Below are 17,049 nucleotides of genomic sequence, written 5' to 3' on the forward strand. Positions count from 1 at the left end.
CTGCCACAGAGGGCCTTTGAAAGGCTCTGCCCTGCAGACTATCAAAATAGATGCTGAGCCTTATGGCCAGCTGTTGGGCAGAGTGCATGGAATCTTATGAAAGAAGTGGGAAATAGTAAGATCTGGAGAGGACAGGAACTCCACAAGGAGAGCAACAAAACCAAAAACTTTGAGCACAGGGGTCTTTCCAGAGACTCATACTCCAGCCAAGTACCATGCATAGAGATAACCTACAACCCCTGCACAGAGGTAACCCACGGCAGTTCAGTGTTCAAGTGGGTCACATAGTAATGGGAAGAGGGACTGCCTCTGACATAATCTGATTGGCCTGCTCTTTGATCACCTCCCCCTGAGGGGGGAGCAGCCTTACCAGGCCACAGAAGATGACAATGCAGCCACTCCTGATGAGATCTGATAGACTAAGATCAGAAGGAAGGAGAGGGGGACCTCTCCTATCAGTGGACTTGGGGAGGGACATGTGTGAAGAACGGAGAAGGGAAGGTGGGATTAGGAGGGGATGAGGGAGGAGTTTATGGGGAGATACAAAGTGAATAAAGTGTAACTAATAAAAATTTTAAAAAGGAGGTATAGCAGGAGGGTCCCTCTTTCTGAGGACTAAGGGAAAGAGATGTGGGAAGGAGAAAGGGAGGATGCTACCATGAGGAGAAGAAGAAGGGGGTTACAATCGGGATGTGAAGTGAATTAATTATAAAAATAAATTATAAAAATAAATTTATAAAAAATAGAAATGCTCAAAAACAATTCAACCAAAGAACTCCTTCAGCTGATAAACACCTTCAGCAAAGTGGCTGGATACAAAATTGACTCAAAAAAATCAGTAGCCCTCCTGTATATGAAGGACAAATGACCAAGAAAGAACTTAGAGAAACAACACCCTTCACAATAGCCACTAATACCATAAAGTACCTTGGTATGACTCTAACCAAGCAAGTTAAAGACTGGTTAGAAAAAAAAAACTTCAAGTCTCTGAAGAAAGAAATTGAAGAAGATATCAGAAAATGGAAAGATTTCCCATGATCATGACTTGGCAGGATTAACATAGTGAAAAGGGCCATCCTGCCAAATGCAATCTACAGATTCAATGCAATTCCCACCAAAATACCAACACAATTCTTTACAGAACTTGAAAGAACAATTCTCAACTTCATATAAAAAAATAAAAAAACTCAGAATTGCCAAAACAGATCATCTGGAGGTATCTCCATCCCTGATTTCAAGCCATAGTACAGAGCAATAATAATAAAAACTACATGATACAGGCATAGAAACAGAATGGTGAATCAATGGAATCAAATTGAAGACCCAAAAATGAACCACACAGCTACGGATCCTTGGTTTTTGACAAAGAAGCCAAAACCATACAATGGAAAAAAGACAGCATTTTCAACAAATGGTGCTACATGCATGTCTACATGCAGAAAAATGAAAATAGATCCATATTTATCACCCTGCACAAAACTAAAGTCCAAGTGGATCAAAGACCTCAGCATAAAACCAGACACGCTAAATTGGTTAGAAGAAAAAGTGGGGAAGAGCCTAGAACTCACTGCACAGGAGACAACTTCCTGAACAGAACACCAACAGCACAGGCTCTAAAATCAACAATAAATAAATGGAACCTCATGAAACTGAAAAGCTTCTGTAAAGCAAAGGACACTGTCATCAGAACAAAACGACAGCCTACAGACTGGGAAAGGATCTTCACCAACCCTATATCTGACAGAAGGCTAATATGCAGAATATATAAAGAACTAAAGAAGTATTAAAAAAAAAAAGGCAACAAATCAACAGGGACTGCCTCTGACATAAATTGATTGGCCTGCTCTTTGATCAGCTCCCCCTCAGAAGGGGTGCAGCCTTACCAGGCCACAAAGAAAGACAATACAGCTACTCCTGATGAGATCTGATAAACTAGGATCAGATAAAAGGGGATGAGGACCTCTCTATCAGTGGACTTAGGTAGGGGCATGGGTGGAGAAGGAGGGAGCGTGGGGTTGGGAGGGAAAGAGGACGAGAACTACAGGTGGGATACAAAGGGTGTAAACTGTAATTAATAAAAATAAAATAATAGAAAAGAGGAACAAATCAAAAGTGGGGGACAGAGCTAAACAGGGAATTCTCTGTAGAGGAATATCGAATGGCAGAGGAACACTTAAAGAAATGTTCAACACAACAATCAATAAATGGGACCTCATGAAACTGAAAAGCTTCTGTAAAGCAAAAGACACTGTCATTAGAACAAAACGACAGCCTACAAATTGGGAAAGATCTTCACCAACCCAACATCTGACAGAGGGCTGATATCTAGAATATATAAAGAACTAAAGAAGTTAAAAGGTAATAATCCAAGTAACCCAATTAAAAAATGGAGTATGAAGCTAAACAGAGAATTCTCTGTAGAAGAATATAGAATGGCAGAGAAACACATAAGGAGATGTTCAACATCCCTAGCCATCAGAAAGATGCAAATCAAAATGACCCTGAGATTTCACCTTACACCCATCAGAATGGCTAAGATCAAAATCTCAAGAGATAACACATGCTAGAAAAGCTGTGGAGAAAGGGGAACCCTCCTCCTCTGCTGGTGGGAATGTCAACTGGTACAACCACTATGGAAATCAATCTGGTGCTTTCTCAGACAATTAGGAATAGTGCTACCTCAAGATCCAGGTATACTACTCCTAGGCATATATCCAAAAGATGTTCAAGTACACAACAAGGACATTTGCTCAACCATGTTTGTAGCAGCCTTATTCGTAATAGCCAGAACCTGAAAACAACCCAGATATCCCTCAGTTGAGGAACAGATACAGAAATTGTGGTACTTTTACACAGTGGAGTACTACTCAGCAATTAAAAACAAGGAAATCATGAATTTTGCAGGCAAATGGTGGGATCTAGAAAAAAATCATCCTGAGTGAGGTATCCCAAAAGCAGAAAGACACACATGGTATATCCTCATTTATATAGACCTATAAGATAGGATAAACATACTAAAATATGTACACCTAAAGAAGATAAACAAGAAAGAGGTCCAGGGGTAAGTGATCAATCCTCATCTAGAAAGACAAAGGAGATGGACATTGGAAATAGGAGAAAACAAGTAACAGGACAGTAGCCTACCACAAAAGGCACCTGAAACACTCTACCTAGCAGTGTATCAAAGCAGATGCTGAGACCCATAACCAAACCTTCGGCAGAGTATAGGGAATCATATGAAGGAAGGAGGAATTAGTATATCCTAGAGGGGACAGGGAGCCCCACAAGGTCCAAATATATCTGAGCACAGGGGTCTTCTATGAGACTGTTTATCCAACCAAGGACCATGCAAGGCTATAACCTACAACCCCTGCTCAGACATAGCCCATGGTAGCTCAATATCCAAGTGGGTTCCCTAGTAAGGGGGACAGGAACTGTTTCTGACGTGAACTTAAGAGCTTCCCCTCCCCCCTGAGGGAGGAGCAGTCTTGCTAGGCCACAGATAAGGACATTGCAACCATCCTGAAGATACCTGATAAGCTAGCTTCTTTCTCATTGCTGTGACTTAAGGTCAGGAGGACTCCTTTTGGCTCAAGGAAGCAGTCCCTCTGAGTGGGGAAGGCATTGTGGGAGTGGAGCTCAGCTTTGGCTGCAGGACAGGAAGCTGCTTGTTCACGTCTGCAGATCAGAGAACAGAGGAAGGGAAAAGCCAATGTTTCTCTTTTCCCACTTTCAGGTAGACCTTGCCTCCTAGTCAATCCTCTCTGGAAACAGCCTCTGGATGTACCCCCGGGAGTCTTCTGTTGGGATTCTAAATTTAGCCAAACTGGCAGTAAAGATTAACCATGACGATACTAAAATTATTACTAGTCGTTAGACAGGATGATAAAAATTTAAAGACAAGGAGTAAGTATGAGTTGAATTTAAAAAGTTAGATGGTTAAAAGAACAGCAAAAGATAACGAATTAAGCAAACTGTTCTAGCCATGATCGTCAGCATGGACTGTCTTTAATCTGTTATTTGCTACCTCTAGGTGTCATGGCAAGGCAGAATGATATGAAATGTTTGGAACTTAACAAATAAAAGACAACATCTTGTCAACATCTGTTGTGGTTGTACTAATGATATGAAGTAACATAAAGTATTATATAGGCTGAAGCAATCATTATCCAACTGTTAATTTATGATGAGGGAAAAATAGTAAAATCAAAGAAAGCATGGCAAGTCATAATATAAAAAAAAAACATGAATGAAAGATACAGACACAACCAAATGCAAGAACACACATGCATACTGCAGACAGGAAGATAAAAATTTTTAAATTTCCAAAAATCGGAAGAACAAATATTAATAAAATGTAATGACATGTATAACAATCCCACAATAAAATAGATTACTTTGTATAATGACTTAATACAAGCACCTCTGTGTGTATGCACACATACACAATGAAGTACTGTTGAACCATAAGAATTTTGAAATCTTGATATTTGTGGCAAAAATGTGTAGAAATGGAGGTCATTCTGTTATATAAATCAAACATAGAAAAATATATGCTCTCATATGTGAAAACTTTTAAAGCTATGCATGTGGTAGAGCATGCCTTTAATCCCAGCATTCAGGGGACTGAGGATCCCAAGCCTCTGAGTTCAAGGCCACCCTGGTCTACAGCAAAAGTTCCAGGACAGCCAGGGCTGTCTCAAAAAACAAAACAAACAAAAAATGTAAAGTTAATCTCAAAATAGAAGAGAACAATGATTATGGGAGGTTGGTTGTTGCAGGTACCAAAATACAGATGCAAGTTCTAGATTATAGAGCAACTATGACTTAAAATAACCATCCATGAATTTCTGTGATAACTAGATGATAGGAGCTCAAAAGTTAATATGGAAATGAGAAATGCTGATAACCCTGACCAATGCATGTTACATACATGTACTGAATCACACTGTGTATCTGTATAAAACTCTATTAAAAGGAAAATATTATATATATACATATATGTATATGGGTTTTGTTACTACACAGATCCCAAATACCGAAGCAAAGGTTAACTCTTAGATCAAATTACACCTCAACTCCACACTAGTTTTTCAACTGTGTCTTTTGCACCATTTCCTAGGGTAAGGCCTGGGGTATGTTGTGCATTACATATGGTGACTAAGCTGAAAGGTTTGGACCTTGTTGTAAGGGCAAAAGGAAATGACATGGTCCAGTTTGTATTTCAGAAGCAGCATTCTTGGCTATCAAGATGTCTCAATGAATAAAAGCACTCGATGCAAAGGCCACAAGCTGTGTTCAACCCCTACACCCCAGGTAAAAAGCTGGATGCAGAAGCATACATCTGTAATCATAGCACTCCTACAGAGAGATGCAAGGTGAGAGACAGGAGAATCACCTGGAAGCTCAAAGGCCAGCTACCCTGAATGAGCAACCTGGCAGAAACGAGAGAGACTGCCTCAAGGTACAAGGTGACTTTCAAACTGACTTTGAAAGTCATCCTCAGAGCCCTACAGGTACGTCACAGCACCCATGCAGCAGAATTCACAAATGCTTATCACACATACTTGCTTTTTACTAGAGTGCATAATAGTCACTGGAGACTAGGAAGAAAGGATAGAGAGGATGGCACCAAAGAGAGCTGACCAAAGTTCCAGTGTTCTTCGCACAGTTGAGTGATGACAGTTTATAACAATTTATTGCATATTTGTACAGGAATTAGGAGAGAAAAATCTGAAGGTTTCCAACACAAATGTTTAGAAGAAATGAAAATGCTAATTAAAATAATCTGATCATTATTATATATAGGTATTGAATTATCACATTGTACTCATAAGTTTGTACAATTGTGTATCACTCAATCAAAAAATTTAGGCCCAGCATAGTGGTGCATGCCTTTAATCCCAGTATTAGGGAGGCAGAGGCAGGTGTATCTCTGTGGGTTTGAAGCCAGCTTGGTCTACATAATAAGTTCCAGGACAACCAGAGTTAAATAGTGAAACTCTGACTCAAATGAATGAATGAATGAATGAATGAATGAATGAATGAATGAGTGAATGAATTAATAAGTGCTATAATTTTACCTTAAGCTTTTAAAATAACTGAGAGAAAGGTATATTTTATTGGCATTTTGGCCTAGCACTGTTCAATTCAAATAAAACAGAACAAAGCAATTTATTTAACAGTTGAGTACAACAATTAGAAGCTTCTGCTTTGCCATTGTCTGATTGTGTTCATGCAAGTACAATCACCGTCACCACTGTCCTTAGCAACTATCAGAGCACCACCTTGAATTCGCAGTACTTGATACATAAATTTCATTGTCAAACTTATCTGCTTTAGCAATGTAAACATTTGCTACAAGTAAACTTTAAAAGGTAAAAGTGAATTATACTAATCAGTAAATCAAACAGAACTATGTCCACATGACATAATTAAACATTATATAATACTGTCTCAGTAAGAACCACAAATTAATAAATTTCACAAGGAAACAAGAAACAAAAACGAAGTGAAAAGTCCTAAAATAGTGTTAAAATACTGAAGAATGAAAATTTATCTAAAGAGGGGAGCAATAAAATATAACAAAATCAAAATATGGTTAATAGTTATAACAGTCTTTTACTGCAAAGAATTCCTTTAATTATTGTGACATGTTTTCTTTTTCTAGCTTCCTTTAAAAAATTATTCTAGTTAGTAACATGAGTTGGGTACTCTGCAGGAATTTCACATTTAATGTCAGCTGTGGGGTTGTTACCTCACTCAAAACTTTTAGCTCTAAATAATTTTTACAGATAACCAAAAACATTAAATTACCTTCATAAAAATTACTACTATAAAGTCAAATAATTCCTTAATAAATCATAAAAATAAATCCACTTTAACAAAGTACAGAACAGGGTATACATGTGTGCTGAAAAACACAGAAAAATTACTTAACAAAAAAGCAAATTGTTCATATATATCACTATTGATTTGTTCCTTTCTGGCTCCTATTAAATACTCCCTAAAAGGTCAGTGAGAATACCCAGTGCCACTTTGGATCTGTCTGCAGTATACAAATAAGTGGGATCTGCTATACAAAGCAAACCATTCTAACTCTTTTGACATAATTAAATCATAAAAACTTCAAATTTATAAAACCGGTTATAATACTGTACCAAGCAAAACTTGTTCTCATTGCTCTCAATTTCAGCTTAATCTGCAATCATCAACATTTTTCCATATGTCACCTCAAACCATACTGACACAAAACAGGTTTAGAGAGAGATCTATGCTGTTTCCACAGATAAATGAAAAAAAAACAAAAGAAACTGAAGTAGTAATCCTTCTTGAGTGTCTAGCACATCTGGTATGTCAAGCAGCACTTGACACAGCAAGTTTCTTCAAATGATCCATGAACACTTGTAAACTAACGTCATCTGTGAGAATAGGTGCTCCAGACTCCTGAAGAGAAAGAGAAAGATTCATGATTAGAACCACAGGTGGTAGTAAAAATGCACATGCAAGTCTCTAAAACAGACAAGTAAATCATTCTAAACAGAGTAATGGCCACTGAAAGGACCCTAGTTCCTGAGAGGAAAACTCATCTAAATCCCTAGGATTTCCTAAGTAACAGAACTGTCTTTGCTCTGTAGGGGCTCCTCCCAAAGCATTAAGTTTCTGTTAGTAAATGAACTATCTGAGATTTAATTGGGGCTAGTTCACAGGAAGGCCAAGAGTGTCAGAGTGGAGGATTAGGGCTTTAAAATAGCCTGACCTGGTGTCATCACTGCTGGTGGGAACTTTAATTACTGTGGACATCATTACAGATGATCTTCAAAAATACTACTAATATTTTCGTTTATGTGTGAACCAATGAAAATGTTAGAAATTCAGCCAAGCAACAAAGTAGAGCCAGAGCTGCCATATGACCAATCTGTCCCACTTCTAAGCATTTACCTAAAGGATCTAAGTCCTGCCAGGGATGCATGCACATTCACATTTATTGCTGAACTATTCACAATAGCTAGACTACAAAACTAACCAAGAATTCTATGAACAGATATAGAAAATGTGGCACACATGCACAGTGGAATATTATTCAGATACAAAGAAATCTTGACATTCACAGAAAAATTGAACTTGAAATCACTACTAAGAAATGTAAGCCAAACTCAAAAAAACAAACACATTTTCTCTCATATGCAGAACCTAGACTTGGGAGTATATGGGTACGTATTTCCATTTTCAATGAGATGTATGTATGTCTTCACTGGTTCACACATACATGAAAACATATGAGTTAAGACTAGGAAGGGGACTGTGAGAAAGGAAGAGGAGGTATTGCAATGGGATACATTTGACATAAAAGCAGAGGGGGTACTGGAGCTCCTATGTATTCAAATGTTAACTTCTTGCTGCCCAAGTTCCTTGTAAGCAAATCCTCACGTATCCAAAATGATGTGGTGTAAACTTTGCCTCCCAAATTGTCCCTGATTGGCAAATAAAGAGCCTACATCTGGGCAGGACAGTAGAGAGGAAGACAGGTTGATGGGTTTTTGGGGAGTCACAGAAGGACAAGGAGGAGAGATAGGAGGAAGGAAGAAGGAGCAGGTCACTAAGGGTTAGTGTGTGGGGTATATGCAAGTATTCATGGGAATTCTGGGTGGGATGTATGGCTGGGAAATAACAAGGCAGTTTAGGGGCTTAAGCTTAGGGGGTTAAGATCTGCCCAGCTACAGTGCTTTAGGGTTATTAAAAACCTAAAAGAGGGCCAAGTGGTGGTGGTGCACAACTTTAATGCCAGCCCTTGGGAGGCAGAGGCAAGTGGATCTCTGTGAGTTCAAGGCCAACCTGGTCTAAAGAGCGAGTTCCAGGACAGCTAACGTCATACAGAGAAACCCTGTCCTGAACCCACCCACCCCCAAAATATCTAACAGGTGTCTGAGTATTTCTATAATAGCAGGTTAAATAATAACCTCTATATCAGTAATCATACTACTCAATATAAATATTAATAATCCTTTTTCTACAAGGGACTTAGGGAAAGAAAGGAGAATGAAAACATGGGAGAATGAAAAATGCATAGAAAAGGAGAGAAGCTAAATACAGAATAAAATATAATGAAGGCTGGAGGACAGCACCAACTATTCAGGCAGCTTGGTACTTTGCAGAGGACCCAACTTAGAGACCAAGAAAGGACCCTTATCAGGTGGCGCACAACTGACTGTAACTTCAGCCCCAGTGACTCTGTCACTATCTTCTGGCCTTCACAAGCACTGCACAGATACATACAGACACACACCTGTACACATAATTAAAAACAAAATCCTGCCAAGTGTAGTGGCACACATCTTTAATTCCAGTACTCCAGAGGCAAAGGCAGGCCAATCTCTGTGAGTTCGAGGTCAACCTGATCTACACAGAGTTCTAAGACAGGCTAGGTTACACGGAGACCCTGTCTCGAAAAAAAAATAGTATATAAAAAAGTAAATTAAAAAAAGTACATGGCAAATGTGAAGGCACCATAAAGAAATTTATCACTGTGTATGCTGACCTAAAAAATCAATAATTAAAAAGAAAATAGCTAGAGTTTGCAAAGATGGCTCAGCAGTGACGGGCACTTGTTGCTGTAGCCGAAGATCCAGTTTGATTTCCAGCACCCACATGGCAATGGACAATCACACAACTACAGTTCCAGGAGATCCAAGACTGTTTTCTGCCCTTGTTGGCCTTCTGGTACATATAAACTCACTCAAACACACACACGAAGAAAAGAAAAAGGAAGAAGAAGAAAGAAGAGGAAGAGGAGAAAGAAGGGGAAGAGGAAGAAGAAGGAAGGAAAAAAAAGAAAAATCTCTCTCTTGTTAAGATGCTTCATCTTCAGACCCCCTACTCCTTTAACAGAAACACTAGCCAGAAGGAAGCAAATTCCTATCTTTTCTTCCTCCCTTATTTTTTCTTTCCTTTCCTTACTTTCCCTTCCTTTATTCTTCCTCTCTCTCTCTCTCTCTTCTCTCTCTCTCAATCTCTCTCTTCTCCCTCCCTCCCTCTCTCCATATAGGGCAGGTTGATCTCAAACTCACAGATTTTCCTACCTCTGCCTCTTGAGTTTTTTAGTCCTGGACTAAAGGTATGCATACAATGCCCAGCTTATAATATTATTCTAAAATAGCATATGCTTATTAAATTTTCTAGTCATTTCACTTGATTTTTGTGGGTTTTAAGTAATTAACAGGAGTGAAGGAAATTGAAGAAACTTTGCTGTAGCAAGAAAAAGTATTTCCTAGGAGTTTATCTATCCAAATTTTCAATTTTCTTCTGATACACAAATTCCACTTATTAACAAGTTTTAAAACAGGGAAATTTTAGAAATCAGCAGATTAGTGGCAAATGTGGAAAGAAAATGCACAACTCTGAGGGTCTACTCTGGCATGCCACAGACATCCAAAACATATTACAAATAAAATAAAAATCATGGAGCATGTTAATGCCTAAGAACTTGAAAGAATTGGCAACTAAAGACAAAAGTACCGAGACTGAGAGAATTGAGTCAGGATGCCTGGCTTCCAACTGTGTCTCCCTTGCTTACTGTTCATGTGGCTCTCAGAGAACTGTGTGTTTCTGTACCTGCACAGTAGCAAGACCTCCCTATGCCCACCAGTGCTGTAAAAGTGACATAAGTAGCACGGAGCAGACAGAATATCAGGCACACTTAGTATGTACATTTCAGTATTACATAACTGGGAAATCATTACTGTGTAACACTCACATTTCCTCGTTCTGCACTCATCATTTTCTCAGGAGAGCACAGATGTCACCAACATCAACCTAGTATCTCTTACTTGTATTCTTCCTGTAGCTACACCTTTTTTCTCCATTTTATTTAGTTTCTACCTCAACACACCCAATCCCAGATTTTTATCTCCTATGTTGTCTAATCTACATATATTATAGAGATATTATTTCAAATGTATAAAATACTAATGCTCAACTCAATTCTCTCAAATTTTTCTTTATTTTCAATTTTTAAAGCTATATTTTTTGTTTATTATTTATTTTATTAGTTTATTCACTTTGTATCATAGCTGTAGCCCCCTCCCTCGTCCCCTCTCACTTCCCACCCTCCCTTCCTCATCTACCCCCATGCCCCTCTCCAAGTCCACCGATAGAGGAGGTCCTCCTCCCCTTCCCTATGACCCTAGCCTATCAGGTCTCATCAGGACTGGCTGCAATGTCTTCCTCTGTGGCCTGGTAAGGTTGCTCCCCGCTCAGGGGGAGGTGATCAAAGAGCCAGCCACTGAGTTCATGTCAGAGACAGTCCCTGTTCGCATTACTAGGGCACCCACTTGGAGACTGAGCTGCCATGGGCTACATCTGAGCAGGGGTTCTAGGTTATCTCCATGCATGGGCCCTGGCTAGAGTACAGTCTCAGAAAAGACCCCTGTGCACAGATTTTTTTGGTTCTGTTGTTCTCCTTGTGGAGCTCCTGTCCCCTCCAGGTTTTTCTATCTCCCCCTTTTTTCATAAGATTCCCTGGACTCTGTCCAAAGTTTGGTTATAAGTTTCAGTATCTGTTTTGATACACTGCCGGGTAGAGTCTTTCAGAGGCCCTCTATGGTAGGCTCCTGACCTGTTCCCTATTTTCTCCCTCATCTGATGTCTGTCCCATTTGCTTTTCTGAGTGAGGATTGATTATTTTATCCTGGATCCTCTTCCTTGCTTAGCTTCTTTAGGTGTACAGATTTTAGTATGTTTATTCTATATTGTATGTTTAATATCCACTTATGAGTGAGTATACACCCTGTGTGTCTTTCTGCTTCTGGGATACCTCACTCAGGATGTTCTCTTCTAGATCCCACCATTTGCCTGCAAATTTCATGATTTCCTTGTTTTTAATGGAATACTGAGTAGTATTCCATTGTGTAAATGTACCACAATTTCTGTAACCATTCTTCAATTGAGGGACATCTGAGTTGTTTCCAGATTCTGGCTATTATAAATAAATCTTCTACAAACATGGTGAACAAATGTCCTTGTTGTATACTTGAGTATATTTTGGATATATGCCTAGGAGTGGTATAGCTGGATCTTGAGGTAGCACTATTCCTAATTGTCTGAGAAAGTGCCAGATTGATTTCCAAAGTGATTGTACAAGTTTACATTCTGATCTCTATTTTTCAAGTGAGCCTTGTATCTATTTAAAATATACCAAAAGATAAATGTAAATACCAACCCAGCTTCAAACCTTTTGGTCTATAATGGTATCCTGCCTGAAAGATATGCCAGGGCAATGGTGGCACAAAACTTTTGGTAGTAACCAACCAATATCTCATTTGACTTAATGAGTTGGAACCCATACCCAACACCGTTTTGTTGAGCCAGAGCCTGAGACTAGATATCTCAAAGTCCTAGGGTAAAAGCAAATACTACTGTTCTAAAAGCAACAAACCACAGCAATAAAATGACTCGTAATGGCATTCTGCTATGTTCATAAACCATTGCCTTGCTCACTCATCATCACAGAAGCTTTCTCCTGAAGTATATGGGAACAAATACAGAGGTCCACAGCCATACATTCTGGTGACAGTGATATGAGTCCTAAACCTTAAAAATGTCTCTATCAAATCCCTGCCCTCAGAGCTCAGAGAACCCCAAGGAAGAGGAGGCAGAAAGAATATATGAAAACAGAGAGGATGGAGAATACCGAGAAAACAAACCCTCTAATGGCTCTCAACCTTCCTAATGCTGCAACCCTTTAATTCTGTTCCTCATGTTGTAGTAACTCCCAACCATTAAATTATTTTCATTGCTACCTCTTAACTGTGATTTTGCTACTGTTATGAATTATAATTTAAATATTTTTTGGAGATAGGTCCTTCCCAAAGGGGTCAAGAAATACCTGCAAGTTAAAAACAGGTTCTCCAAATCAATATGATCAAAGCTCATATATGAAAACACAGAAAATGAGGTAGCATTCACAAGCCTGTACAGATCTGTACCAGGTCCTCTACATATGTACTATGTCTGGCTTCCAGTTTAGTCTTTTTATGGGACTCCTGAGTGTGTGAACCAGTGGGTCTCTATTTCTTAGCCTTTTTCTTGGGCTCTTTTCCTACTATTTGTTTGTTGTTTTATCCAATAACAATGTGTTAGCTTTTGTTATATCATATCATGTCATATTCCCTTAGAAGCCTGTTGTAGGACATTTGATCAGACTGTGAATTCCAAGATTTTTACTGGAAAAACCTGTTGCTCATTGTGGTGTGGCTCAGCTCTTGCACACATCTTTAACCCAAGAGCCTTCTATAAACAAGAGCTAAATAAAGTTAACCCTAGGTCAAGAGGCTAAGCAAGCAAGCAGAAAGTAAACATGGGGAAAAAAACATAAAAAGTGAGAGGAAGTCTGGAGGACGAACAGAGAGACATAAGTAGAAAGAAGGAACATTCAGTTTAACAGGGTTTTTAAGACAGCATAGGAAAGGGGGCTTTTTCCTTCTGGGTCATTGCCTGAGTTCAAAGGTCAACTGGATGCTTTCTGTGCCTTCCTGAGTGAGCAGGTTTTCACCCTAGCATCTGGGTCCTGAGTCTTTATTGGTAAAATTGAGCATTTGGGATTTTGTTTAAGAACAACAGTAGCCTGTTTGTTTTCTTCTGAGGGAAAGAAAAGGAGTGAATCTAGATGGGAGGGGAAATGGAGGAGTAGAGAGACAGAAAACCACAATCAGGATATACTGTGTAAGAAAAAAAAATGTATTTTCAATAAAGGAAACAAAAAATAAAATATATCCATGGACTCAGCAGATAAAGGGGCTTGCTATGCAAGCCTGAAGACCTGAGTTCAATCCCTTGCACATACATAAAGGTGGAAACAGAGAGCTAACTTCAGCATTGTCCTCTGACCTCTACCATGTATTCTGTGGCATGTGTGTACATTCACATATACACACTCCAATAATAATAAATAAATAGATTTAAAAAGCTAAAACAAGTGAAATGCAGCCAGGATTGGACAGCTGGGCTCAAGCTTTACAACACTTAGGGTCCGAAGCACTGCGCAACAGTGTTGCAGTAACGCCCTCTTCAGGCCACTCTATGGAAAACACTTATCACTGCAGTTGTTTCTGTGACTGAGTGTAGGTGTGAGTGTGTGAGTGTGTTTGTGTGCATGCATCTGTGTGTAGGTGGATGCATGTAGGCACGTGTATGTGTGCTCTTTTTTTCGTTATTAAAAAAAGGGGCAGGGAGGAGCTGAGGGAGGGAGGGAGGGTGAGATTGGGAGGGAATGAGGGAGTGGGCTACAGCTGGGATGCAGAGTTAATAAAGTGCAACTAATAAATAAATAAATAATAAAAAAGAGTGGCAGAATAAAGGTGGGGAAAAAAAAGTCATCATTAGAAGTCTTTTTTTCTTCCCAAAAGTTTACCTCACAAGCCAGAACCTTGTGATTATTCATCAGTCTGCTCCTTTTTTTCAGAAGCATATATACCATCCAAAATGTTCCTGATGTCCTTTCTTATAACTTGTTACTGGCTAAATCAGCTGAAATCGAAACAAGTTTAATATCATTCCCCTCAAGGGTTAACTCATCTTTCTGTAATTGAGATTCTGAACAAACAACGTATGTCCTCCTATGAACTGTGTATACATTATTCACCTATGAATTTCCTAATTTCAGTAAAGGTCCCATTCTCCTGATGACACTGATGAAAACAAAGCACACAAAGACCTCATGCTGTTGCAGAAGCCCAGTATGACCCCTTGACCATGCTGCATACTGACCACAGACAGTACAAAGAGCAGCCAGTTCCTTTCCATCCCCCACTATTCATCCACCCACAGTCACATCCTTTTCTCATCCATGAGTTCAACATGGATATGATTGAGTTCCTCCAGAGACTTCCTGGGGAGCACTTTACAACTATACATCCCTTCCCAGTAATGTTGATGTTTCCTGGAATATCTGAATGTTGATAATGGCCTTCATCCTTATAGCACAAGAGGCAGAAAAGATTTTTCCTCTTTGTTTGTTTGTTTGTTTGTTTGTTTGTTTTTTAGACAGGGACATATACCTCAGGCTATCCCCAAATATTAAGGCTGAATTCCTAATCCTCCTGCCTCAACTTTCCAAGAGCTGGGGTTACACAGCTATGCTACTATGCACAGCTATTACCGGGTTCTTGATTTCTAGCAAAAAGAAACCTAAGAGTTCAATTCCTAGGACCCACACGGTGGAAAGAAAGAACAGATTCCCAAGTTGTACTCTGACTTCCACAAACACCCATGCCTACACACAAAATAAATAAGTAAAATGCAGTTTTATCTTTTGTAGGATAGCCTCAATTTTCTCTTCTAAAAAGGGGGATTAATAATATATGCTTAATACAAATTTTAATAATTAAATGAAAGTACATAAAATAGTATCATTGTAAGAAGAGCAAGCAAAATAGCTCAGTAGGTGTATTAGTTAGGGTTTTATTGCTGAGAAGAAACACCATGACCAAAGCAACTGTTATAAAGAAAAACATTTCGATCGGACTGGCTTATAGTTTCAGAGGTTTAGTCCATTATCATCATAGCGGGAAGCATGGCAGCATATAGGTAGACATGATGCTAGAGAAAGAGCTGAGAGTTCTACATCTTGATCTGAAGGCAGCAGCAGGAGACTGTATGCCACACTTGAGCATATGAGACCTCAAAGCCCACTTCCACAGTGACACACTTCCTCCACAAGGCCATACCTCCTAATAGTGCCATTCCCTATGAGCCAAGCATTCAAACACATGAGTCTATGGGAGCCATTCCTATTCAAACCAACACAAACTCAAGGCTGAGTTCCACTCCTGGGACTCATAGCTGGAAGGAGAGAATCAAGTCTGGCAAGTTGTCCTCTGACTTCACATTCACTCTGAGCAGTGGTACAAACCCACACTAAATAAGTTAAAAAAAAAAATCACATGTCAAGAAAGACTATACCAGCCAGGCACAGTGGCACACACCTATAATCCCAGCATTCAGGGAAGCAGAGGCAGGTGGATCACTGTGAGTTTGAGGCCAGTGTGGTTTACAAAGCAAGACCAGGATAGCCAAGGCTACACAGAGAAACCCTGTCTCAAAACACAAAACAAAAACAAACAAACAAAAACAACAACAACAAAAAAAAACCACTAGAGAGACCATAGGGCCAGGTGTTGTGGCACACAACTGTAATCCTAGCACTCAAGAGGATGAAGTAAAAAGGATCATAATTTAAAGGCCTGGCTAGGCCAGGAAAAAAGAAACAAGAAGAATGAGGAGAGTTTGGAATTTGAGAATGTGAGAGAGAAAGAGAGAGAGAGAGAAAGAGATTGGAGAGAGGTTGGGGGGGCCACATTGTCCATGTGGAGGTCAGAGCACAACTCTTGTGACTCAGTTCTCTACCGCCACCTTGTGGAATATGGGGATTGAACTCAGGTTATCAGACTGTTCCAAGTAGCCCCTAGGGACACTTTATATTCAATCTATCACAAACCTTAATTTTATAAGTTTACTTACTTTTATTTTATGTGTATGAATGTGTGTGCATGTACATATGTGCACTTCATGCATGAAGTGCCCACCGAGTGTCAAAGAGAGGACACTACATCCCCTGGAACTGGAGTTGCAAACTGGTGTTGTGCAGCCATGTAGGTCACTGGGAATCACACCCTAGTCCTCTTCTAGAACAGTAAACAGGGTTAACAGCTTAGCCATTTCTCCAGCCCCACAAATACTGTTATCCTTTTCTCCATGCTAATTATTACTTACTTCTTTGAACTAGTTATTGATATTTTTCCTAGCCTCTTATTTTTGTTTTTTTTGTTTGTTTGTTTTTTTGGCTTTTTTTTTTATTTGTTTTACTTAACTATACCTAAGTTCCCCCTCCCTCTGGGATCCAAAACTAAAACCAAAACTCAGTTCTCAAAATTAAGTACAGTAGAAAGGCTGGTTGATTATACTCTCGGTCTAAAACTACATTTCTTTCTAAGCAGTAATTTTTTTTTTAAGATAAACCAGGCCAGCCTTGAACTCACCCGATGTAGAGACCAT

General features: G+C 39.3%; 1 protein-coding gene across 1 annotated transcript in view; it reads right to left on the reverse strand.

The window, feature by feature from the left end:
* Window positions 1-5,679: 5,679 nt before the first annotated feature.
* Window positions 5,680-17,049, reverse strand: part of Sec23a (SEC23 homolog A, COPII coat complex component) — a 63,057-nt gene continuing 51,687 nt past the window's right edge. Inside the window, exon 20 of the mRNA XM_021645767.2 lies at window positions 5,680-7,446. Within this exon, the coding sequence (XP_021501442.1) occupies window positions 7,357-7,446 (90 nt within the window). The 3' untranslated portion in view covers window positions 5,680-7,356. The remainder of the gene's footprint in view (window positions 7,447-17,049) is intronic.

The sequence above is a fragment of the Meriones unguiculatus genome, chromosome 7, assembly GCF_030254825.1.
Source record: "Meriones unguiculatus strain TT.TT164.6M chromosome 7, Bangor_MerUng_6.1, whole genome shotgun sequence".
Taxonomy (NCBI): domain Eukaryota; kingdom Metazoa; phylum Chordata; class Mammalia; order Rodentia; family Muridae; genus Meriones; species Meriones unguiculatus.